General features: G+C 40.8%; 1 protein-coding gene across 1 annotated transcript; it reads left to right on the forward strand.

The window, feature by feature from the left end:
- Window positions 1-1,084: 1,084 nt before the first annotated feature.
- PARD6B (par-6 family cell polarity regulator beta) lies at window positions 1,085-15,991 on the forward strand. The gene is made up of 3 exons (XM_086474796.1): window positions 1,085-1,150; window positions 6,009-6,231; window positions 15,090-15,991. Exons 1-3 carry the CDS (start codon window positions 1,085-1,087, stop codon window positions 15,917-15,919), a joined length of 1,119 nt encoding a protein of 372 aa, XP_086330922.1. The 3' UTR covers window positions 15,920-15,991.
- The last annotated feature ends 9,747 nt before the right edge of the window (window positions 15,992-25,738 follow it).

The following is a 25,738-nucleotide window of genomic DNA, read 5'->3' on the forward strand; positions in this document are numbered from 1 at the left end:
GAGGTTACCTAAGACAATCATTCGCATGTTACCAAATCCTGCAATATCACTCGTGGATAAAATGCAGACAAACTCCACAAACATCTTTACATCCAGGACGGGCATACGGATGCATCCTGAGAGCAAGAAAGCCCAAACTTTCAGCCTGATCTAAACATATGTTTTGGAATCTGTCAATAGGTAAACTAGCAGCGGCGCGCTGCGTTCAACCCGCAGGGTCCCAAAGTGTCTCGAGGCCACCCTCCTTCAGGGCGGCCCGGCCCTAGGGGCTCCTAGCACTGAGCCTGCGAGGCGCCGAGGCCTGGCGGGCTGCCGGACCCGCCCTCCCCAGCGCCGCGGGTGGGCGCGGAGGTGCGGGCTAGTGGCTCCCCGCGGCGAGGGGCGCAGGCCGAGGCCGGGCCGGCCCCAGCGCAGGGGCCGACGCGTGAGGCGGCTGAGGAGCAGGCGGGGAGCGGCGCCGCAGCCACCTCAGCCCGGTGCGTACGCACCAGACCGGCCGCTCCGGGGCAAAGGTTGCCGAGGCACATCCCACACCCGCGCCCCAGAAGAAACACCCGCCAAGCGAGCCAGCTTCCTTATCGCCCAGCCGCCGCTCCTCCCCCTCACCCGCGCCGGGCGGCCGCCTCCATCTTGCAGCCCCGCCGAGGCAGGCGCAGGTGCGCGGCTCCTCTCGCCACCCAGCGACTGCGCACGCTCGCCAGCGGCAGGTGCGCGGCCCCGCCCTCCGCCGGCCGGCGCCCCTCCCCGCGGCGCAGGCGCAGTGTGGCGGCGGCGCGCCGTTGCCCCGCCCCCGCGGCTGGCCGCTGGCTCGGCGGCGCGGCAGGTGCCAGGAGCCGCCGTGGCCCCGCCCCTTCGCCCGTGTCTGAGGGCGGAGGCGTCGCGGCGGCAGGAGCCGGCGGAGCGGCCGCGGTTGCCGGGGGCAGTTGGCTTCGGGCCGCGCCGCGCTGCGCCGCTCGCCCTCCCTCCCCCTCCCTCCCTCCCTCCCTCCCCCGCCGCCTCATTCCCCTTCCCGCAGCGCGCTCGGGGGCACCCGGGGGAGAGCGAGGAAAGAAAAGAGAAGACGAGACACCGACCCTCCGGCGGCATGAACCGGCCTCACCGCGGGGCTGCGGGCAGCCGGGGCCTGGGCACCATGGAGGTGAAGAGTAAGGTGGGTGCTGGCCACCGCGCCCGAGGGCCGCGGGCGGCGGCGGTGCCGGGGCGGGTAGGAGCCGGCCTGGCCTGGCCCTGCCCTGCGGGGGCGTCTGGTCATAGTGTCGCTGTGGAGAAGGACGGTGAGAAGCAGGGGGGGGCGGTGAGGGGACGGGAGCAGGGAGAGCTGCTGACTCACCTGCCGGAGGTGGCACCGGGGGCGAGGGGCCGGCGTCCGCCTGTGCGCGGCCCCGGTGTCGCCTGAGCGTCCCTCAGGGTGGCGGCGGTCCCCGGGCTGCGGCTGGGGGCGGACTGCCTTCCCCACCTGCCCGCCCCTGCTCCAGCCTGGTCTCCTCGGGCAGCTCGGCTGTTCCAGGGCTGAGGCGGTGGGAGTTCGGTGGTGGTGTCGCTTGCTGAGTGCGCTGTCTGCAGGGGAAGGGGGGAAAAGTATTTGTGAAGTGTTTGACAAAAACAGCTTGGTGGAGTTGGCCCTTTTGTTTCTGCATAGACTAAAAAACATATAGAGAAGCAGATGTTTGGGGAAAGTTTGGGCTATCTGGGCCAAAAGAGATACTTGGAGTTTTTGAAACTTCAAAACCCGTTCTCTGTCTGAATTAGAAAAGGTACAATTTTTTAAGTTAGTGACTGTTCCTGTACCTTTTTTTTTTTTTTTTTTTTTTTTTTTTTGTGAGGGAGAGCATAGCTTGTGTTACTTGGTAGAGGTAAACCCTGGCTAATTTACCTTAAAGTAGAGCTTGCAATCTTTTAGAAGCTATGTGAGGATTTTACACTGGCAGTTGTTTTACGAGTGTGTATCTGTGTTATGGTTTAAACCAACAGCTTCTTCTTATCAAAGCTTTGCACGATTCTGTAGATTCTCTTATGGGTGTATCTGCATCCATTCTTTCTATTGTTAATTTTTCATGTGCTGGTTAGACGAAGTCTTGCTGACAAAACTTTGATGTTCTGAAAGAAATTAGATTGCTGTCTGGTTTATACTTGTAATATTTTGTTGACATGCCATTCCGCAGTTAACTGTAGAAGTGTTGGCTGTGCAGTATTAGGTGGAGTGTCAACCTATTATTAGTTAAATAAACGTGTGTAGCTTGAGTTAAAACCCCCTTTTCATTGTCTAGGCAAATTGGAAGCACACCTACCTGGGAATGTGTTTTCTTCCATTACTAGAAAAATGTCTCTTGTGGGCTGTTTTGAAACTGGTCTACAGTCTGTTTTGTATAGTCTGTACCTTCCTTTCTTGCTAATTAAGTGTTACAGCAGCAGACTAGGTGAAGCAGTCAGGACTTGTGGTGTTGTGTGGCTTTTTCAAGGATAATATAGTGCTGAAACTTCTAGAAAACATGTGGTTGGTTTCTAGAGCTTGAATGATGATGACTTCTTTGAAGTGTTAACTTTCCTGTGGACAAAACCAGCAAGCACAGGAATAGCTGGTAGCTATAATTTCAAATACTAGTTAAGCATAGCTGTTACTGTGGTTGGTGAAGTCTTTTTTCATCTATGCTCTTGTAAGGTTGAAAACAATCAGTACAGTGTGTTTATAAACAAAATACTTGTTGCCCCAGCCCAAAACTCAAGGCTTGCTGTTCCCCCATTGTGTGTGTTTCCTTGATTCAAATATCTGGGGATCACCTGTGTCATGTATTCTTCGGTGTTTGTACAGAGAAGTGTAGAAGTTCTAATGAATAGGGACTGTCTCTTAAGTGCGTATTATGAAGCAGGTTTCAAGGCATTCCTAGAACTACTTGTCGCTAATGCATTATTTAACAGCACGTTGATTTAATATAGCATAGGAGTCATCTTCCTTTTATGAAAATAATAAATTCGAAAGAGAAGGAAGAAAGGCTTGTGTAGGAGCCGGAGGGGACCATTACCGTGGAGTGGTCTAGGCTGTGAAGGCTTATCAGCAATGTACAGCTCTTTATTTAGATACTCCAAATCAATAGCTGTGCCCCAGCTGACACAGCTGTGCCAGCACAGCCCAACTGCAGTTGCAGTTATGTGAGCAAAATCAATTTTGCTCATTTGGGTGACTGCTCTGAACTTGTCCTGGGGAATACCCATAATATATTAATTCTAGTTAATCCTTTATCTCATCAGAAAATCAAGTTTTATACTCCAAATTGGAGTTCCTGTTGATGGTATGAAAGCCCCAAAATAACTTCTAGATCTCTAGATACAAAATTCAGGTTTCTTGCCCCACTCCATGACTTGGAATAATATTTTTTTTTTGCAAAATGAAATCTACTATACTGATGAGACAGATGTGGTAACTCTAGTTCATGTTTTATTGTTACTGGAGACTTGTAGTGTAGCAGCAGTGGGCTGTGTTACAGAGAACTTAAAGATGTCTCATAAGTCAGTCTTACTTGAGTATCTCTGGTAACTTCCCAGTATGCTGACATGGCTTGTACTCTGTTTTCCCAGAGGAGTTACCAGTGGAACAGCATGCATTTGTAAAGAGCTGAGGTGGCAAGAAGCCTTCTTTTCTTAAGTTAGTCTCTTCCAGTCTTTCATCTTAAGTTACTCTTTCATCCTCTAAAATTTTTGGAAGTTGTACGTGCAGCCCGTTTAATGGAACAGAGTGCAACACTTGATATAAAGTGAGAACATTTCAGGGGGCTAAAATAAACTGTGAGGTTGCATAGTTTTATTTTTGTCTTTATCTGCTTTATAATAGTGTTAAGCATATGGCAAACCATGTTAGGAAATAATAGCCAGATTATTAGTGATCATGTGGAAAAAAATAAAAACCACATTTGAGAATCTGGCCCTCTATGCTTGCTGCAATAGGATTTTAACATTTACTCCAAATTCAGTGAGTTTGTTGGCTTTTTAAACTTTTATTGCTGAATTATGTTTAAACTATGTAGTCTTTCAAAGTCAAACAATTGAAAGTGGTGCAATGCACAGACAGTTCCTGTGGCATTCATACTTCACATAGCTGAAAAAAGATTTGAGAGACACAGGATAGTCTTTCACTGACGTCATGATTAAGCATGCTGCTTCTGACGTGATGGGAGTTCCTCCTGCAGGCTTTTCTTTTCTTTTCCTGTGAGCAGGTATGAATCATCCCATCTGCCGTATTGTTAGTTAATGTTACTGTGATGGGAGTATTTCTAGAACAGCAATGTTCCCAGATAAGTCCTTTATTTGAGACTTTTGGAGGAAGGTGGGGTGTTGCAAGGTGTACCTTGTTTTGCTGCGTTGTGTTTGAGTTAGCATGGTGTTAATGTGCTAACAACGGGGTCCTTGTCTTATTATTTTTGTTCCTTTGTTTGTATGTAAGAACTCTAAAGCTTTTATTCTCCAAAAGGTTGTAATCAAATGTGAGGTAAAGGTTGGTCTGGAGGCTCGGTAATGTGCACCTTCGCATCTACTGTGTGTAAGGTATACCCAAGTATGTGATACTGAGGCTCAAACTTTCAGTCAGTGAGTATTTTGTTCCATGTGCCCTCCTGTTCTGCTTAAAACTACAACTGCTAAAGAAATTATTTAAAGTCTTTATGTTCACTGGAGGTCAGCAATAGAATTCACAAAAAAAAAATGCCACCAACTGACTCTTTTGTTTGTTTTCTATTTTTTTAATGATTTGTTTATTACCCTTTTAATTCATATGTGAGCTGGTCTGTTTTTAGTAACCTGGCTGTTGCTATCTAATTCCTTTTAGCATCTTTGGTATGTTGTGCGTGCCTGATGTGGAGGTTTTCGAGGAATTTTTACCCAATGTTTTGTTTGCTTTGAGTGCTGCACGTGTTGGAAAAACACTATAAATTTACCAGTTATGCATGCTAAAATTGCAGTTTGTCTGGTCTACATCAAATGCTTACTCTTTTGTTTGCACCCAGTTTAGTCTTATGCCTACCACCACTGAATCACTGCTAGCGTTGGTTTTTAATAAGTGTTTGTTATACAGGTGATTTAGGAGACTGAAGCTTGAGTGGACTAGGGAGCTGGGGGTTTTATTGAATGATCGCATTGACTAAATGCAAATCTTACCCCTGAAAGTACAGGGCCAGTGATTAAATGGTTTGGGGTTTTTTTTCATATCTTCTGAATCTTGTCTGGTTTATGCCCTGGTTACAACTACCCTTTAAAAGACTGTGCAATCAAGATTTGAGTCCTGATCGTGCAGGGAAATCTTCTGAATGCTCCTAAGGAGTATTGGTTGGTTGCTTTCTTTATATCTCTCTTTAGGCAAGAGCAGAATTGATTTGACATCAGCTCACTAAAGCTTTACCGCACACAGTTTGTACTGAAAAGCAGCAGCCATTCTTTGTAGTCTTCAGGTCAAAGTGGCTTTTTCATATCTTTCCAAACAACTGGGAATCTGAAAATGACTCAGTCTTGCATAGGTTAACCGTAGCTGTGTAACTATCCATACATACCGTTCTAAAGTGATCTGAAATGTCTTTGAAAAAGTTCCAGGTAGTCACATACCATAGGAGGTTAATCATAATCTTGTTTCTGAGCCACCAACATCCGTGCTGGGTATGAATTCTGTCCCGTACCGAGAGCATGGCTGTTTCATAAGCCTGTAAGAAACTGCAATTATTCTTGCACTAGTTTGTCACCTTAATGCTAAGCTCCCATGTTACTGAATGCTTTGACCTAAATGGAACAATGAAAACTTTTGCATATTCAAAAGTGCATGTTTTATCAAGACTAAAAAATAGTTATAACTTTGGGGAAAAAATGCCAAAGCAGTTTAAACTGACCTTTTTATGCCACTTCAAAACTATTTGTTGTCAGGTTCTGTGCACTTCTAATTCCTTAACATTTCTGGTTTAACATTCAAATCATCCTATTGCTTGAGGAGGTTAGGTTTGCATATTAATGATGTAAGATATATTTTGTTGTAGTTTGGAGCAGAATTTCGACGATTTTCTCTGGAGAGATCCAAACCTGGGAAGTTTGAGGAGTTCTATGGATTGCTGCAGCATGTGCACAAGATACCAAATGTTGACGTTCTAGTGGGATATACGGACATTCATGGAGACCTCCTGCCTATCAATAATGATGACAATTATCATAAAGCAGTTTCCACAGCCAATCCTCTACTCAGAATTTTCATTCAAAGAAAAGGTAAGTGCACTTGAAGTCTGTGACTCATCTGTTTATTCAGTGACACTGTGTTGCAGTAAACAGTGTGACGTATGGAGGAAAAAAACCCCTTCAGTCCTATTTCATCATGTTGAATTCCGTAATGATTATGGATCATGAAAGGTATTCAGAGCTCATCTCTCCTGCAAGACCTTCCTCAAGCAACCTATTTATACTCTGTGCTTTTTTTGCTTGTATTTCAGTTAAAGTCAAGTAAATCTCTAGCAAATGCTTCTTTCTGGTTTTATGTAAGCAAATGAAAATGAACTTTAAACCTCTAGGGTTTTCTGCTCTGTGTGTTGGAAGCCTTTTGCGTAAAATTCCGATCTTTATCAGGCAAGAAGAGAGAACATTACAGGATGGAAAGGAATCTTGAAAGTCTTATTACATGAAGTATTAAATGCCAATATAAATTAAAGACTTTCTAATATGCCACTCTTATCACACTTTCCTAATAATATTCTGAATGACAAGCTTATTTCACCTCAAATGTAAGTGCTGCTCGGTTTGTTGGCTTGCCCTTAAAAATAGCATGTCTTCTAGGCACAAAGTTCTGGTTGTCTTTTTCTAGTGTCTGCTTTTGTGCATGAAGGAAAAAAAATCAAATTTTAAGTTGTATTTGTTCTTCTCCAGGAAAGCATATTCAGTATATGGAACTGAAGGGGAGGGGAGAAATCTAGTGATGTCATTTGAAATTGTTTTAATCCAGAGAAGTCAAGAAAACCTGATTTCTGCACTTACTGGTCTTCTGTTTACTTGCCTAGAGGCGTGAGCGTGCATGCCTTGTGTGTATACATCTATACGAACACATGCATGTGCAATTCCTATCCTAATGAGGCAGTCAGCTGATCTTTGAATAGCAGACTGCTTCTTGCTTAGCTATTTTATAAAGGTGTGCAGTGTTCCTGGGCATTTCCCAGACAGTCGTCTTTTCCTTAGAAAACACTTGGACATCAGAAGCTTTTACCAACTTTCCCACTCCAAAAAATGAACAAGCTCCACAACAGCCTGACATAAGAACAATATTCAAAAGCGGTGTGGCTGCTTGCCAGCTGCTGTGTTGCTGGCAAAATGTGTTTGTTTAGTTTGCATTGAGGATAGTATAGTCTGGTAAGGCCTCTATTTTCAGTCCTGAATTGCCAGAGGAGTGAACGATTTGCTTTAATAGAACCTAGAGGCAGAAAAGGTCTAAGATTCTGTTTAATCTCCTACAGTAGCCATATGACGAGAACAGATAAGCCACTTTGTCAGACTGGGATTATTGTGTTTATATATTAACACCATATGTTTTTAGATTGTTACTAGTGTTACATGTTTAATGCTGACTGTTACTAGTGTTACATTTGTAACAATTTATACTGTCATTGTACCTTTATTGAAAGCATGATGGATTATTTATTACTACTGTAGTGTGAGGAATTGGTAATATAATTGATGTAATGCACAGAACTTGAAATAAGATTAACCCACTTAAGTTTTATCATGCCAAGAATTGATTAGCAGGAAAAGCTATATAGGAAAGTATTGGTTGTCATCACCTGCCCTTTGAGAATAATCTTCTGGCTATAGAGTTTTAGGGAATAAAGAACCAGGCTGACATCTGAATCCAGCGCTTCCAGCACTGTACTTTGTTCTGACTTAGTTATGACCCCTTTGATCACATTTGTTTATTAAATTGAGGCTTTGATTCCATTAACATTTGCCACATAGAACAGAGATTTGTTTGACAGAAAATAAGGAAATAACTTGATTCTGTATTTTATTTGTGATAATTTGCTTGTAACTAAAGCTGAATTTGTGCAGCATAATTTGTTTAGGTGTGGTTAAATCACCTGATGGCACAGATCCTTATTGGCTGTGCCTCTGAAATTGATGGGGGAGCTTTGATCTGTACTGTTTTGGATCTATAGTAAGTGACATAAGTTACTTTTCCACCTGCAAGGCTTCTTGTGGCTTTCATACACTCTCTTAAGTCATCTGAAAAAGTTCTGTGGGTTTTCTAATGGACCTTTGCCTTTTTTTGTATTTCCAGCAATAATAGCTGGGAATTTAAGATCTTTGTCAAAAAGCTGCTGTGGGGAAGAGAAAGGTTTTGCTGGCTTGAAAGACAGGAAATTCTATTATACTGTCTTACCTATTTAGCAGCTACATGCAATTTGTGGAAAGCTAACATAAGGTATGAGCAGACTACAATAAAATCTAGGGTAAATAGTATTAACTTCTTAGTACATTGCATCCAAGGAACACCTTAAGGGGTGGAAATGGGAGCAACAAGATGCTTTTGTGACGTTATTAATAAGTGACAGGTGTGCTAATGTGACTCTAACTTCAGAAATTTTGTTAGGCCAGAGTAAGCCCTCTTTTCTCTTCTGTTTGATTTTGACTCCTAATTTATGAAAGCTATAAAGTTGTCTGTCCTAAGCATTTATGTGTATTGGTTAATGTAGTAAGAAACCTAGAGATCCTGTAATGAAATGAAATCAAATCACATTATTCCCCTTAGACTCTTCTAATTGTATTTAACTAAATTACATTAAAATATTTTAAACTGCTCCACTGCTAAATCTGAACTGCAGCTTGATATTGCACAAGTCGAGTGACTATCAGTTGCAGAAAACAGTTGCTTGTTGGAATTTCATTCTGCAGTTTAACAGATTAACAGGTACTGTTGACATCTGGAATTTAAAGGTTAAACTGATGTATCATGATTAAATCCAGATGTATGGGAGTCACTCTGTCTGTGAGAAAAACCTTACTGAAGATAAAATGGTGGGGGGACATAGTCTGCAGAGGCCCTGAAGGGCAGTTCAGTGTGTGGGACTTTGCATTGTAAATACAAGAATAATAGAGATGATAATGTCACAAAAGATATATTTCATTATAATGTCCTTAAAACTCACTTGCAGGATATTAAATTACAATGTACAACTCCTGCAAGTTCTGAAAGTACATGGCTGTATATAGTAAAAAGTAGGTTCTTTGGTTAATTCATTTGTGTCTCAGGATAAGACTTTTTCACCGAGAAACCTTATTTTGGTGAAAAGTAAGAGGACTTGGCTTTTTAAACAGCTCTCAATGGAAAATCCTAGCTATTCTGAGTCCTTTTCATAAAAACATAGGTTAGTTTCCTAAAATAATGTTTTCTTAAATTTGTGCCTAAATAAGGGACAAGATTAATTGGAGTTTATTTTAAAAACAAATTGCATCTATATTCAAATTACTAATCATTTGGGGGTTTTGAAAATTTCATTGAGTGTAACTCTACATTGTTTTGCAAATAATAGATCAGGAAAACATTTTAAATATTTGTCTTGAACAGTGTTAAACTGAAACCAGGTCTGGCATTTGTGGGCTTTTGTTTTAAATTTTATGTAACAAGTACATACAGATTGGTGCCACCTTGAGCTTGAACTGCTGGGGGAAAATCGTTCTTGCACTATGTGGACATTCTCCTTAACACTATCTGTAGTTAACACCTTGTCTTTTGGCTTTATGCCAAAATATTTTCCACTGCAGCTTTAAACTGATTAGCTAGGTGCCAGAACAAAGATGCCTTTGTACTCGAGAATATTGCTTTAGAAAATTTGTTTAGCAGTGGAAGAGAGGTTAAACAGAGTCATGCTATTTGGCTGAGATTTGGAGAGATGAGTTTTCATCAACCTTCCACTACTTCTTTTTCCCCACAAATTGTGTAACTTTAACTGTGTGTCTTAAACGTTTGTGCTTGTTTGGATTTTTGGACTACCAAGAGTAGTTACGATGCAAAACAACAACCTTCTGGTGGTGCTGTGCGGTTTCTTAAATGTTTTGACATATAGCTTCCAATTCTGGGATGCTTTTACTCCAACAATGTCTTGTGTAACTTAAGTTTCTAAAACCAAAAGCACCAGCTCAATGTTAAGATTTCTGATTGTATATTTGTCTTCTGAAAGAGACTTTTACAGTTCATGTCTGTTCTCTTTTGTTTTTTGTTTAAAAAGCACTTTTGAATCTGTTAGTTCACATACAGATATATACATTTCTTTCAAAGCCAGTCCTTTTGTGACTGATCTTCATGTTTCTCTACTAACTGAAAAATTTCATTTGGACAAAAATTTTAAGCTTTATCAGCTGGTAGTTGTGGGAGGGCAGGCTGGGTGATGATTTTGTTCTTGCTGGGGAAGGAAGGTGTGAAAAGCGGTGTGACTAGTTCTAGAGCTAACTGTTGGGTCAAGAACTCAAACTTACAGGTCGTCATTTGCAGGACACAGTTAATCTACATCTTGGATGTAATAAATGTGTATGTTTGTATATCTAGCACATACCAAACTTACCATGTAGACACAGAGGGCCTGAGTGGCAGGAGGGGGATCCTGGGATGTGCCTGCTATGAAGGTGAAGACACTTTACAGCCCACTGGGGCGAGCTGGGAGCGTTGAATACAGTATGTTTGACATGACGGAATGTGTAAAATAGTGGATACTCTGTCTGATTCGTTGACACGAATCTGAATGTGTGCACTTTGAATTTAAGGAGAAAAAGCCCCAAACTGAATACCTTTTAATGTTGCAGTGTGTGTGGAAGTGCACTTGTAAGAACATCAATACTGACAATGTTTTGATACACTGATTTTCTGTGTGCTGTTTCGAAATCAACTCTTGTAGTAAAAGCAGTAGAAAGCTAGTGCTTCACTGGTATGAATATGTTAGTACCCATATCCTACAGTTTTCATCACCAACTTGCACTCTAGCACAAATAAATTGTGTGTGTGCAATTTTCCCGTTTTCTTTTGATGAGCTTAAATTAAAAAAAAGGGTATAATATGGCTTAAGGTCTGAACAATATGGAACTAATCAGTCAAAATGCTTCCAACTTACTTATTGGCTCTCTGGAGAACTTCCCAAAGAACAGCGCTCTTCTGGAGCAATGTGGTGTTAAATGTCTAGAAATACGTGTCACCACTACAAACCAAGAAGTGAAGCTTTTGAAATGAGGCAAAATGACACTTCTTGTCTGTGAAATGTCTCCCTGGTCCTTGGAATACTGTTCTCTAGTGTTGTTGCATTTACCATTCTTTGCAGCTGTAAAAACCAGAGTTCTAATGTATCAGAGATCTACACTACTTAGACATGCACTGCACAAAAAAGTTTACACATAGCTTTTGATGCATACCAGCTGCTGGTGGGGGAGGGGGAAATCCATGACCTGAAAAATTAACTTTTGCACACATTAACATTCTTAATTCTAACATTCAAGTCGCAATTGTCTATCGTTCGTCTAAAATTTCCACCTATACCATCACTTTCTTGCTGTCATTGTGTTATTTTATATTCAACAGTAAAAGATATTTAAAGCAAGGCCCTTCTGTCTAGAGTCTTATTTTACAGTTGCCTTTTCCAAGTTGTTTTGTAAGCGATTGTAGTTCCAAATAAAAAAGAGAAGCTATTGCAACTCATTGAATTGCAAAAATCCTCCCAATGTAACTACCAGATGTCTGACTTAAAACTGGTTGGATGGGTTGTCAGTAGAGATAAGAGCAAAACTTCTTGCACTTTTTTTTCTTTGATCATAATTTTTAAGCAAACATTAAAAGAATTGTGCTACACTGTCTGAAAAATCAGCATGTTTTCAGCAGTGGAGTACAGGATTTTTAATGGCTGAGCTTCAGTCAGTTTGATATCCCAAAATACATGTTGCGGAGAAAATGGTAGGTTTGCATTTTTGGAGGTGTTTTACACTTCAGATGCAGTTCACCTGTTATAAGCTTTGGAAGGTTGAATTGTTTTTTAATTGACTCATTCTTCAGTACAACTGACTTAACACTCTTAGGCATCTGAAGAACAAATTTTAGGCTATTTCTAAAGCCCTCTTGCTTGATGTTGAGATCTGATGTTATTTTAATTTAACCTTAAATTCCAGGTTTTTTCTCCTTAACCTCTTAAGGAGAAAGGAAGGATAACAGTAATTCCATGTTTTTCTGAGAGAACCTTTCAGACTCATGAATAAACATTATTTCCTGTATTCAAAATCATCTAATGTTCTCAAACATGGCTAGTGTAGAGTCTTCTGTTTGCTTCTACCTTCCTACTCTTCCTTCTGCAATTCATAGAAACATAGAACAGCTCTGATTGGAAGGGGATTTGAAAGATCATCTGTTCCAACCTTTAGTGGAAAAGGGAGCCTAGATGAGATTAGCACCCTGTCCAATTGCATCTTGAAAACCTGTAGTGATGAGGACTCCACTGTGTCCCTGTGGAGTTTGTTCTAGTGATTGATTGTTCTCACTGTTTTAAAAAAAAAAAAGAGGCTTCCTTATATTGACATGAAACCTCTCCCAGTGCAGCTTGTACTCATTGCCCCCTCTTCTCCATATATCTTGGTCCCCTTGGCAGCCACCCTTTAAGTACTGAAACACTGTGGAGAGGTTCTCCCCAAGCCTTTTGTTCTCCAGAGAGAACTTTTTCAGCCTTTCTTCGTAGGGCAGATTCTCCAGCCCTTTGATCATCTTTGTGACCTTCCTTTGGACTTTCTCCAGTCTGTTTACATCTTTCTTGAATTGTGAGGACCAGAACTGGACACAGTACTCTGGGTACAGCCTGACAAGCGCCGAGTAGTGGGTTGATCACATCTCTGCCTCTGCTAGTAAAGCCCCTGCGGATGCAGCCCAAGGACCCACTTTGCCTTTGCTGCAGCAATGCACTGCTGAGTCATGTTCAGCGTGTCCACCAGCGCCCCAGGTCCCTTTCAGCTGGCTGCTCCCCAGCCACGCAGATCTCAGCCTGTTCTGGTCTCTTTGGTTGTGTCATCCCGGGTGCAGGCCTTTGCGCTTGTCTTTGTTAAACTTCATGCTCTTCTTGCTGGCTCACTCTTTGATTTAGCTTCATTTTTACCTGCTGATCCTAAGGAGGTAGGGAAGCAGATTTTGCAGAGGCTGTCTCAGTGGGTGAAATGGGAGAGGAGGAGTCCCCAGGGTGCTGTCAATACGCGCTTTCTCACGTGCAGTGAGAGCACCATGGGGTGTTTGTGCTGAAGTAACACATGGGGAACAATTTGTGTTAGTGCTGCCGTTGTTCATTTAGTAACTCTTGCAGAAGCACCAGTCTGGCTGGAAAGGTGGCCACCTCTGAGAAACAGCAGGAGTGAAAATTAACTATGCAAGGTGAATATGATATTCTAGAGAGGCATCCATGTACCTCCCAAAGTAACTGAGATTGTCACAAAAGGGACACCAGAGTATAGTATGCCCGTGTGGACTTATTAAACTGTTGAACAACTTTATTGGTAAACTTTAATGCAAAAGATGTTCTGTCTTTATCAAACAGCTTTGCCTCCCTTAAGGTGTGAATATTTTTTTAAACCAAAAAAATTAAGAACTGTAAATGAGGCTGTCATCAGGACACTTTTTAAAACCATGTTGATGAACTATTTTATTACTACTATGTACACACAAGGTATGAGTTTATAATAAATCCCTTTGGGTTTCTTGTGGGCTGATTTAAATTTGCCTTTCTTCCTCTTGTCCTTTATCTTTCAGAATAGTGAGTCTAAGGCTGCCTTAGTTGACCAACCATTTTATTCTTGAAAACCTCTTGTTTCCAGCAGTGTCTGGGAAGGGAGGAGTTAGTATTACATGCTGGAATAGTGTTGGGCTATTGCTTCAGAACTACTTTCTCTGATCTATTTTGCTTAAAGGATCTGAAGAGTCCAAATATAACTGGTACATGTCTGTACATCTTCATCTTAGCCTAGGAAAAAAAAAAATCTTCTGACTTACCAACTCTCACTGTGTACTTTTTTCATCAGCAATTGACAGCTCTCCTGAAATTTCACACTAGGGTAGCATTTCCATAGTTATTTCAATTCACAGATTGAAATGTGTAGCAATTCTTTTACTTTCTTGGCTGTATCAATGGCATTTTAATGTGATAATACAAAGAAATCCCAACTTCTCAAAGTCCCAGGGTTAGTGCAAAACAGTTCTGTTTGTGGGTTTTTTTTTAAATCCACTGCAGAAAAAAATTATACAAAGTTGCAAAAATACAAGTGTAAATCCAAGGAAACTCGCACCTGAATGTGTTTTGGTTCATCATTTTTGGAGAGTTACAGCACATTAAAAAGAGAAATGGAAGCTTCCTTTAGTAAATAGGCATTTTGGACCTCAGAGTTATTTCCACAGAACATGTTTTTTCTTCCATTAGAAGTATTTGTATGACTTACGTATGTTTTCTTTTTCAAAATTCTAAGCCATTTGCATACTTCTGTATCAAACTGTGGCAGTTACAGCATTGCCTGTATGAACAGTGTTGCTTGAAGGATTTGTGTGCGAAATCTCTTTGTTTCTGCTCCACAGCCATTTTACCTACATTGCATGGGGGCAGGGAAGAGAGTGCAGAATGGAATAAGCTTTCTGGAGTTTGAATCCAGGTCACTTGGCTAGCTTCCAGGAACTAGGCAATAATAGGCACACTGGCTGCTTTCCCTTTTTCATTCCTTTCCAATGATCTGAAACCTGAGGAGAGAAGACTAAGAAGTGGAATTACTCTGAATAAAATCAAAATGTTTCTAGGAATGTACTCCCTCTCTCCATTCTAACCTTTCTCTCAAGCTGCTATAGTTCTTTGTCTCTATTGCTGCTTTTTGTGTACTATCTTTCCTTTGGTAGAAGAAAACCAAAAGTGTTACGGACTTTGAATCTCATAAAATTAAAGCTCCTGTTTCATGTGTAGAGAGAAATGTTTCTACTGTTGCAAGCCAGAAACCTTCTCGATTAGATACTTCATTCTGCTAAGCTAAAACACGATAGCAATGCGATACGGACCGCATGTAAAGTGATCTAATCCTCCATGTGCTATGTCTTACAGAAGACGCAGACTACAGTGCCTTTGGTACGGATACTATGACAAGGAAGAAGAACGTCTTATCCAATGTGTTACGTCCGGATAATCACAAGAAGAAACCACACGTTGTCATTAGCATGCCACAAGACTTCAGACCAGTGTCTTCTATTATAGATGTAGATATTCTTCCAGAAACCCATCGTAGGGTACGACTCTACAAATACGGAACTGACAAACCCCTCGGTTTCTATATACGAGATGGCTCTAGTGTCAGAGTAACGCCACATGGATTGGAGAAGGTTCCGGGGATTTTCATATCTAGGCTTGTCCCTGGAGGTCTGGCTCAAAGCACAGGCTTACTGGCTGTCAATGATGAAGTACTGGAGGTGAATGGAATAGAGGTTTCAGGAAAAAGCCTTGATCAGGTTACAGACATGATGATTGCAAACAGCCGTAACCTGATCATTACGGTAAGACCAGCAAACCAGAGAAATAATGTTGTGAGGAACAGTCGGACTTCTGGCAGCTCTGGTCAGTCTACTGAATCCAGCCTTCCAAGTAGCACACCAAATATTATAGCAAACTTCTTGCAAGGAGAAGAGGAGAGCGATGAAGAGGACATTATTATTGAAGATAGTGGTGAGCCACAACAGATTCCAAAAGCTGCACCTACCAGCGAAAGCCTAGAATCGTTGACACAAACTGAACCCCTTCATGAGCCAACACAAAATGGATTCCTTCCTTCCAGTGAGATGGACTTGAGTCATTCAGCGGGAAGCATTAGCATGGAATACGAGGTACAGGATCCAGATCATAAGTCATTAGAAGAAGATGGAACTATAATAACACTATGAAATGACATTGTACTTTGTATTAAGGATGCCATACATGTTTTAATTTGGCTTAATATGTAATACATTTTATACCTCTCCATCTACCGAGCACTGCAGTTAGATTAAAAGGAGGGAAAAAAGTAAATACGAGAAGTTCAAAATTAGGTAAGTTGACTAACTTCAGCTAATTCTGTACTTCGATGTAAATACTTCACAAAGATGGAAGATAACTGAAAAATGACTGAAATTGGATGAGGAAAATTCAAATTGAAAATGAAGGATAGCTAAGAAATGGCTGTGAGCTTTCTTTTAAAGGTACTTGATTATTTTTTTTTTTTTAATACAGAATACTACCAGTTCTATGGAAGTGAACTTCTATTATTGTGTGAGGTTGACTATGTAATGTGCTGTGGTTTCATGTTCCTCTGAAGCGCTGCTTATGTACGATGGAGCTGCTTTAGCCACCTCATTCCTGTTCTGGACTGCTGTTTAGCTGGTAGAGCTATTTGTGTGGCTCTGTGTATAAGGAAGCTGAAAAATAAGCAGGAGGTGGGGTGGGAAGAGATGTTCATGGTCGGTCCAGTTCCCTGACTGACACATTGAGCAATAGGGATATGGGACAGCGGTCAGCAACTTGACAACAGTTAGGATTTGAAGGTGGGGGCTTCTGAAGTTGACTGTTCATTTGTAAGTGAATGTGCAACCACAGGCTCATTAGTCATGCACCTTTACTGGTTTTAATGGCCAGGTAAGCTTACTTTTAATGACTATGATTTTGAAATTCAAATGTGAAAGTCTTAATGCTTATGCATCAAAGACCTGTTCTCGTTTTACTTTGCAATATTAAGGATATCATTGGATTTAGTTGCTCATCCCAGTAAATCTCAAAGAAATCAAATGTAAACTTAGTGCTATGGAAATAAAAATAACATAATCTCTGTCAAAATTGCAGTCCTAGTAGAAGCAGTAAAGGTTTCTACTAGCAAAAGTTTGTTGTAGGGAACCTGAATTATGTAAAAAGTGACCTTCAAACCTGAACAAGTTAACAGCTTAAGTTAAATCCTTGAATTAAAAAAAAGTTTTAAATCAGAATGAGTCTTCAGTAGAACTTGCTTGAGCCATGTGATATTATTCATAATAATATAATTATAATATCACATTCATAATAATGAACTAAATGGTAAATGCTGATCTTTCTGTGTACCACTGACTGGGTGTTCTGAATATTACAAAATCGCTACATGTAAAACAAAATACTGATGACAAGTCTTGATACTGCAAGCGCATAAGTATGCATGTAGTCAGCTGCAAACTTACTAGGAGAACTGCAGGGAGAGGCTTCTAGCCTTTTTCCCCTTTTAGTATCTCCTGCTTTACCACTTTGGCACTCAGTTTCCAACCTGACCCTTCTCTGGGAGTGTAAGTTGTGGTAGGAAAATGAGATGGGGACTAAGAGAACTGGGGAGAAAGATAGATGGAGCTTCTCACCAGGGTTCCAGTAGAGTATGTCAACCTCTAAGAAAGAAGTAGGGTGCTACCAGTTCTGTACTGTGGTACTGTGCTTACCAGAGCCGGTAGTCTAGGTTCTTAGAAGCATGTTGTACCCTGTGGGGAGATACAGTGAGCAAGAAAGGAGACTGACCCCTTTCTTTTTTTTTTTTTTTTCCCTCAGTCTATCTTGAGGAAACACCTACCTCTGGTAACTTTATTCACAAAAGACTAACTGTAAGTTTAATGTTAAGGCATCTGTAAAAGTCTTTATAGGATATCAGAGGCTAAAACTGTACTTAAGATTTCTGTAATGACGTAAACAAAATTGCTTCAGAAATTACTGCTGTCAAACTTTACTAAATGCAAATTTTAAATTCATATCTCATGAGCAGTAGTATTTTCAAGCCTTCAATACCGTTGGAGTTCAAGTCTCATAGGTGTCAATAAAAGTGTTCATTCCCGCTTTGATCTATGGAGGGTTAGCATAACAGACAATGGTACTCTGCAACTACAGGTTAGAGTTCTGCTTCATCGGATTTATTTGTGGGTTCTTCAGAGTGCTTATGGAGAGGCCCTGGAATCTTTTCCAATATGAGCAGGAATTCTGAAGTGTTTTATTTACTTTGCTAATAATGATTAAAAATGAAGTAACTACATCGACTTAGTGTGAAATGAGGAAAAGAAATGTTAATTCTGCAACATGTAGACTTTAAATACACGTTTTCTGTCAGTGCTGCTCTACACTTCCTTTATTTAGGGAAGGTTGTTTACTTTAAAATGTCTTTTTTTTTTTTTTTCCCCTTTATCAAAAGACTTTCCTTCCTGTATGAAATCATCAGTGGAGGGCGACTTTCATTTGTTATGCTAGTTTGCACTTCTGTGCCTTTTGTTTACTTGAATGTATTGTGAATAATCAAAGGAATAAAGGCACTTGGATGAGAAGAGAAATGATGTCCACAGATACAGAAAGTGAACTGGTAGTACGTCAGGTGTAACGCTTTCATTCAGTGGAAATACATTCTGGGTCTCATGTGGTACGTTAGTATTTTGCAGCTTGGATAATGGCTTTGAGCTACTAACTTACACGGGAGGGTTGAGTCTGAGAATGCTGGGTTGCGAGGTAACTTCCTGCTTAGGTACAAACACCCAAGGTTAGTGTGCAGCCAAACTCTGTCTGTTACCTAATCTGTATGTATAACAGTGCATGAACATTTTGAATATATATGCCAGTATTAAGGAGTTGTAGAAATTTAACCAGGGTCCTGCTCTAAATTGCATGGAATTCATCTCTTGGGACCTTTCCTGCAAACTGGTTAATCTAAATATGAGATAATATTATTTTTGACACACACCGTGTTCTGTTTTACAGAAATTTGGTAACATGTAGTAAAACGAAGCATTTGGAACTTGATAAAAACATGAAATAATAAACCTAAAAATGGCTTTTTGAAAGTGTGTATTTACAGTTGCAATGACAGACTGCACAGCATGTAATTGCTTAATGCTGCAGTTACCATAAAGTTTCTAAAGTTCTTCCATATCTTACTGATGCATACACTGTTAATTACAAAATATTTTTTACATTGTTACTTCAGGATGATCAATGGTTGATTATGAGTGGCTAAGCTTAATTTTATATATAAATGATACTGGGGTTCAGTATAAGGTTTTTTAAAATATGCTGATATTGTTAGCCTTTCATTCACTACCTCCTAAATTTTTAACATCTTTACAGTTTTCTCCCTGGAAGAAAATACTTAAAGGCTTGACTGTTTTATATAGATTTTATCTTTAGGTAAAAAAAGAAACAATCCGAAAGCGATGGTGAGGATGCTACGCACGATGGACAAAATTATGCTGCTATTAATGTAATCTTTGTGTATTAAGTATCCTGTATATGTAAATTGTATTTTCAATCCAGATTTTATAAATTAATTTATAAATATCCAAATTATTTCAAAATGGAATGGAAAACTAAAATTCCTTTGACTAGTGTTATATGTTGTGTACATGCACAGCGGGGGGACAAGTCATTCCTTACTTGCGACTTGGAGATTCAAGTGCACCTTAATAGGAAAAAGAACAAATTCTTAATAGAATTAAGATGCATTTACTTTGAAGTTCTGCTCTGGTACTGAATAAGTCAAGCCTAACTGTGAATCTTTTTTTTTTTTTTTTTTTCCACAGCTGAATTAAATTTAGGACAATGTTCTCACAAGCTGTCTTTAACGTGTACTTTTGTGACTTATGTATTTTCTAATTAAATTTTACTTGCAATGTGATTTTTACATGAATGAACTTGTTTAAAATGTCAAATATCAGTATTTTTCTTACAACTTTAATGTATAATGTACATTGGTATCTCACTGAATGAAGATTGATTTTACAAAATCAAGCTAGATGTAGTTGTATATTAGTCTTATATTTTTACAGACTGGAATAATAAATGGATATAGAAATAAAATGGGGTTTTTCTCAATTACTTTGTCAGATAAGTATAATGAGGAGGAATGTATCCTCTTATTCTCAAGTGTGAAAGTAGATGGGCTTCCTTTTCTTCTTTTTTTTTTTTTTTTTTTCCCCCGAGGCAGCTAAGTGGGCTCTGTTTTCATAGAACTCTTAAACATTTGTTTCCTCTGCTCCCTTCTCCTGACAAAATCTCTACAGGTGGGAAGTATGCAAGGGTTCCGAACATCTGTCCATCAGTCCTCGTGACTAACCTGTGATGTGCTTGTTCCTGCAGTAGCTGCAAATAATGAGTCAAGTTGTATCGCTTGCCTGAGAACTGCTTATAGTCAAGTTTAGGTCTTGAGGCCTGGGAGATGGGTCCTCACCTCTGTCGCCTTTGTCAAGTGCTGCTGGTGAGGTGGAGGTTTTCGCTGTTACAGTAAGTATGTGGTTTAACTGTCTTAAAGTTTTAAACTTGAACCCATTCCACTTGCAAATGTTTTCTCCCGTATCAGATGCCTTGGCAGCTCTTGTAAATGTTTACTTAGTGACAGGACTTGAGTTTTGTTTCACCCTGTTGTGTGGGGCTTTTGAGACTGCTGGTCTTGGGGCCAATCCGATGACTTCTGTTCTGTATCTCCCTTCATATGGGCAGGACCAGTTTCACTTGTACGGTTCTTGCCCGTGTAGCTATGGGGAGGTGACAAAAAGACTGAGAACAGCAGTACAGTATCTGATATTGGAATGCAGCCGAAAGAACCCAGTCTGCTTCATCCGTGCACTCGAGTCCGAGTGTCTTGTAGCTGGAAGAAACGTCTTTACTGATGGCTCACCTCTTTCCTAAAGGAATGCTGAAATTGGTAGGGTATTCATGAAATTATGTGAGCTTTAAAAATTCATCCTGCCTGTATTAAAATTTAGGTGTAGTATTCTTCTAACTTCAGCACTTCAGCATTACCACATGCGTAAAGCTCTGAAACTGGGAGAGATTTCCAAATTACTCGCTGCTCTTTAACATGTGAATTCTTATGGGAGCAAGTATTGCAGCTGAAATTTTTCAAGTATTGGATGTTTTGAATAAATAAAATATGAAGAGAGGAGCAAAATCTGAAGGATTGCAGGCAGCCTACAAGACTAGACAATAAAATGGCAAACGATTCAGTGTATGTTAAGTGTGCATGGGGGGGGAGGGGGGGAAGATCTCTTAACTCTGCGTCTGTAATGATGAATGCCAAGCAAACTTGCCTCTCAGGAGCCCATCCTGGGCTATGATACTTCAGTGAACTTCAGTGAAAACATCAGCCGCTCACTTGCTAGCATAAAAAAACCAAACTGTGTTAGGAAAGGAATAAAGGGCAAAACTGATAACGTTACTGTATAAAACGGTGGTTCAGCACACTTTTAAATGTAGTGTGTAGTTCTAATTGCTTATTTTCAAAAAGGATACCAGACTCAAAAAAAGCAACGCCATCTGCATTGTAGGGTGTTTTTTAGTATAACAAAACTGAGTAGTAGAGGACTGATGAGCCTGAAAAGGATTGTGAAAAGTAATAAAGCTGAGTGTAAACAGTTTTGTTTGAGGAAATTAAGTATCAATGGATGGATTGAGAAAGTAGAATTGAATATAAGTTCCACTTACCAGCTCTGAATTACTGGATTCATGGTGAATTTTATCACACTAAGTAGTAATTTTTAAGGAGGTAAAAATACATGTTGAATCTAGGGGACACAGAATTAGTCTGGTGTTGACCCAAACCTCTGCAGTGCATCTCCTCCAGTGCTCCTTGGCTTGGGCCTGGCACTGAGTGCGGGGGGGCTACTCTGACTGAGGCAGGATGTGCTCTTTACAGCAAGAGCACAGGCTATTTAGCTGGACCGTTAGTGTCCATTAATGTTTCTGTGCCTTCCAGCAAGCTTCCACGTGTGAGAATTTGTCCTGGGTAAAATCCAGTAAGAGTCAAGGGGGTGGGTAACTGCAGGAGCACAAATGAAGGAACGTGTCCCCAGGAGGGCATGTGTCTGTGAGGGTAGAGTAAGCTTGATAGGGCGCTTCAGGCTGGGCAAGAACTGGAAGAGTATAGGCTACTGCTAATATTGACCTGGACTGAATCTGCAGCACCTGGGACACTAAGGGAATGAGACTGAAGTGCATACTCGTGCAGGTCAGCAATACTATTTCTACAAATCGCTGTGATCTCTACGGGTAGTTTTCCTAAACTAAGAAACTAATTGTAAAGGAAGACTGTAACTGTCCCTACTCCTGCCTCCTGGAGGAAGGAATGCAAACTGTTAAATACCATGCAATAACGTCTGCCCTTTAAATGCCAGCAGTACTTAACTTTTCTCAAGGTGATGAGCTCTTAACAAGGTGTTAGGACTTCAGTTATTTTATGAAATTGAAAATTCATGTATGGTTGCAGATCCAAACGCTTCCTGCGATTTTCATAAGTAAACAATTTAAAATCTTCCTCTCCTTGGTATACCAACAAGAGAAGGATTTAGACTAGTGCTAAATACCCCTTCGAAGTTTTCATGTTATCTTAAAACTAGCTGTGACATTCTAGTTTGACTTGCCTGAATTACTTCTGATGGTCATGCGTTCCTTGCAATACAAGTATCAATATTCAGATACTATTATGTAGTAGTTGCATGTGGTAATGCTAGAGAGGAATAATCAGCTTCCAGGTAGCTTCATAGATGGCTTACAATACTAGCATGAGGAAAAATGTCTTGAATGGTAACAATATTGTTCTTGGGTGCTGTAGAAGTATTCAAGAAATGGTACAGCTGGTTCTTGGAGAGGCGAGATGGTAGCCAAGATTTAAGAATTCAGACTCCTTGTGCAGCTGTGACAGATCACTTGCGTACTTTCGCTCTCAAACAGGAGATAAATTTGTGTCTGAGGACTTAATGTAGTATGCTCGACTTTAAAAGTGCTTTAGAAATACGAAGCACAAAAGGATTTGAAGTGCTGTGCTATTTAACCAGCATTTCTTATTACAGCAATTTAAAGTGTTGCTAATATCACTTCCTGTCTTTCCAATTAACATTCCTGTCTACTTGAACTACCATTTTATTACCGATAGTATAAGGAAATACCATGCATTTCATCAGGCTCTGTGACGTCACATGTAAAAGTATTTAAAAAGCATATTTATTGCCCCCGCATTTGCTTTCCACAGGAGAACATGGTTCTGTGGTGCAATGACTCCAGAATGCTTTCTTTTGAGCGCCTGGTAATACCTAATTACTGATACGGCTTTTTCTTTGCAGTCACGGGTGTGATGGCAGTGCTCAGAAACAAGGGACAGAGTTTGAGGGACAGATGAGAACAGCAGATGATGTGAAAGGAGCCAGAGAAGGAGGGACACCAGCCAGTGCAGGGGTTCCTGCTTGTATAAAAACCATCTTATGGTGGGGCGACAGCAGACAAAGCTGATGTGTATCATCATCTGGCATGTCGAAATCAGTTCTGAAAATAAGTAGCCTAGTTATTGACAGCTGCAAGGCAAAATGGAGATAAGAGTAAAAAGTAGGAAGCAAATAGGAGGTATGCTAATGATTGCAGAAGGGAGTACTTGGCAATAGCCAAAAGTTTGTCTCTCATATTAAGCTGGTCAAACAAAAGATGCTATCTCTGCCTGCAAGCCTGGCCTCTCCCTTTAGACCCTCATAGCTGTAAGAGCCTCTGGGCATGAAAAGGGTGTTCCTGTTGTGAGACACTGGAATTCCTACAAGGCCTGTCTTTTCTTTTGCTGCTTTGCTATTGTTCTGGTTATTGTGGACCCAGTTAAAAAAGTGACATTCTCATCTTTTTGTTGGAGGATGCAAAGGATTTGAAATTCTTAAAACACTAAGGAGAATGCGTTGAATATATAAACATAGATTTCTCTGAGTTTGTGAATGCTACGTTAGGTTACATAAAATGCTTGGACTTGTATTTCAGAAATTTTAAATCCTAATAGCTTAAATCCCCTAATAACCTTGCTAGTAAGTCTGTCCTTCATACTCTTTCTATCCTGTTCTGTAAAATGAGAAAAGTAGATATAGTTTGCAAACTTACTAATAAATGAGCTAAAACTTAATGCAAAAAACTACTTGTAAAGGACAATTTTGGGTGTTTTATTAAACATTGAAATGCTATTATCTGTCTTTCAAAAACTTCAGGTGGTTAGTAACAGGATCTGTATAATTTAGAAAAATTGTCTGATTTTTCGAGTTGTCCTGCAAAATGTCTTGAAAAAATTAAGTAATTAAACATGTGGCTCTTGTTGTGTTTTGATTGTGCTCTATCCTGATAAAGCGTTAGGATAGCGAATACAGAAGGGTTATCCTAACCTTGCAGCTGAGACGCAGAGGTCACAAAGCCATTGGGTCACAAACAGAACTACAATGCATGATCTGTTCTTTTTAGCCCTGTTTTGAGAGGTTTCCTCTAGGTAAATAATTCATGCCAGTGCTAAAGCTGACATGGATAGCAGAGTCTATGAAATAATCAGGAGGAGCTTCTACGTTTGCATTATACTTTTAAAGCACCTAAAGTAGTCCCCCTGGCTCCTCGTGTCGTACCTCTTCGCACTTTTCCTCCTGTGATAGAGAGGTCAAGTTTTGTAACAGTCCACGATGTACAACAAGTCAGGAGTATTCCATTCTGCCTGTTAAAGCTTCCCAAATACACTTTCTTAATCTCACTGAAGTCTGTCTGGTGCCTCTTTCCCTCATAGAACACTTCTTTCAAAGATACGAGCCCTTGGGGTCTACAGTATAAATGGTGCCCGAGTGGCTGAGCAGAGAACAGGTCTGTGGTGTTAACTCAGCACCTACGTAGCAGGAAGGCTGCCCGCAGCTGGAGGGCTTCAACTGAGCTGAGAAATGAAGTGCCTAGAGATGCAGTGCGCTTCCCCTCTGATCAGTGCTAGCCAGGGGAAGATCAGTTTTGCAAGTACCTCACAGTTTTTGAGGTAAGATGTTTTCAGTCACCACAAGTGTAGCATAAAAGGGTCTGTCTGGTGCTGTTGTCAGGATGTCTCTGTCCCTACTCTTGAGAAAAGATTTGGGGAAAACCTGCAACCTATTGGCTCTTTCTTCTTTGCTTCAGGTGCCTCCTCAAGCCTGGCTGCTTTGATCTTCTCTGCAACTACAGACTAGAAATTTGGCATTCTCTTGTGAATGCTAAACTGAATTTAAATTTCTCCCATTGTTCAGCAATAATTTGGTCTTATCCAAAGCCAAGAAATGCTTTGAATGACAGCGCAGGCCAGTTGTGGCCTTCTGGTCTGCAAGCACTCAAAAGTAGTTTTATATAGTATAAAATTCTGAAATGAGGTAATGTCTCAAACTGATTAGTGGGGAGTACTGCACATTGCTTCATATCCCACAGAGCCCACTTGACCCTAGCATGAGTCTTCAGTACAAGAAGGCCAGACTGCTTGCTGACCTCTTCCCACGGAGAATACTGAACACTGTTAGTGAGAAATCCTCCCCCTGTTCTGTCTGCCGCTCCTTGCCTGGAGATTAGTTATTGAGTAGGTCCTGGTTCTTGCTTGGAGGAGGAGGAAGAGCAACGAACAAACTGAGAACAGATGGCTATTGTGGTCTCGGCTCGAGCTGCTGTCTTGATCATCTGTCCTTCTCTAGCATGTCGCTTTGGTTTAAGAGTGTGCTTTAGAGGAGCCTAATGTGAGGAAGGGCATCTTCGGTAGTGAAGAAGCATCCGGAAGGCCTGAGAGGAGTCTAACCGCAGGCTCCACGGGGAGTCTCCCAGCTCTGTCCTCAGGGAGAACAGGATGTCCTTGGGCACTGTCAGAAGTTCTGCTCTGCCTAATCTAAAACTGAATGTCTCTCCCCTCAAGTCATTCCAATACTCACCTTGCGAACAGGGCACGGAGATGTTCTGAGCAC

Source organism: Leptosomus discolor, chromosome 17 (assembly GCF_034619465.1).
Source record: "Leptosomus discolor isolate bLepDis1 chromosome 17, bLepDis1.hap2, whole genome shotgun sequence".
Classification (NCBI taxonomy): Eukaryota; Metazoa; Chordata; class Aves; order Leptosomiformes; family Leptosomidae; genus Leptosomus; species Leptosomus discolor.

What these genes read in the sequence shown, in the direction of transcription:
- PARD6B (XM_086474796.1), top strand. Translation starts at nt 1,085, where the DNA reads ATGAACCGGCCTCACCGCGGGGCTGCGGGCAGCCGGGGCCTGGGCACC. An exon ending in CCATGGAGGTGAAGAGTAAG is followed by an intron (nt 1,151 to 6,008) that starts GTGGGTGCTGGC and finishes ATTTTGTTGTAG; the next exon opens with TTTGGAGCAGAATTTCGACG. An exon ending in AATTTTCATTCAAAGAAAAG is followed by an intron (nt 6,232 to 15,089) that starts GTAAGTGCACTT and finishes TATGTCTTACAG; the next exon opens with AAGACGCAGACTACAGTGCC.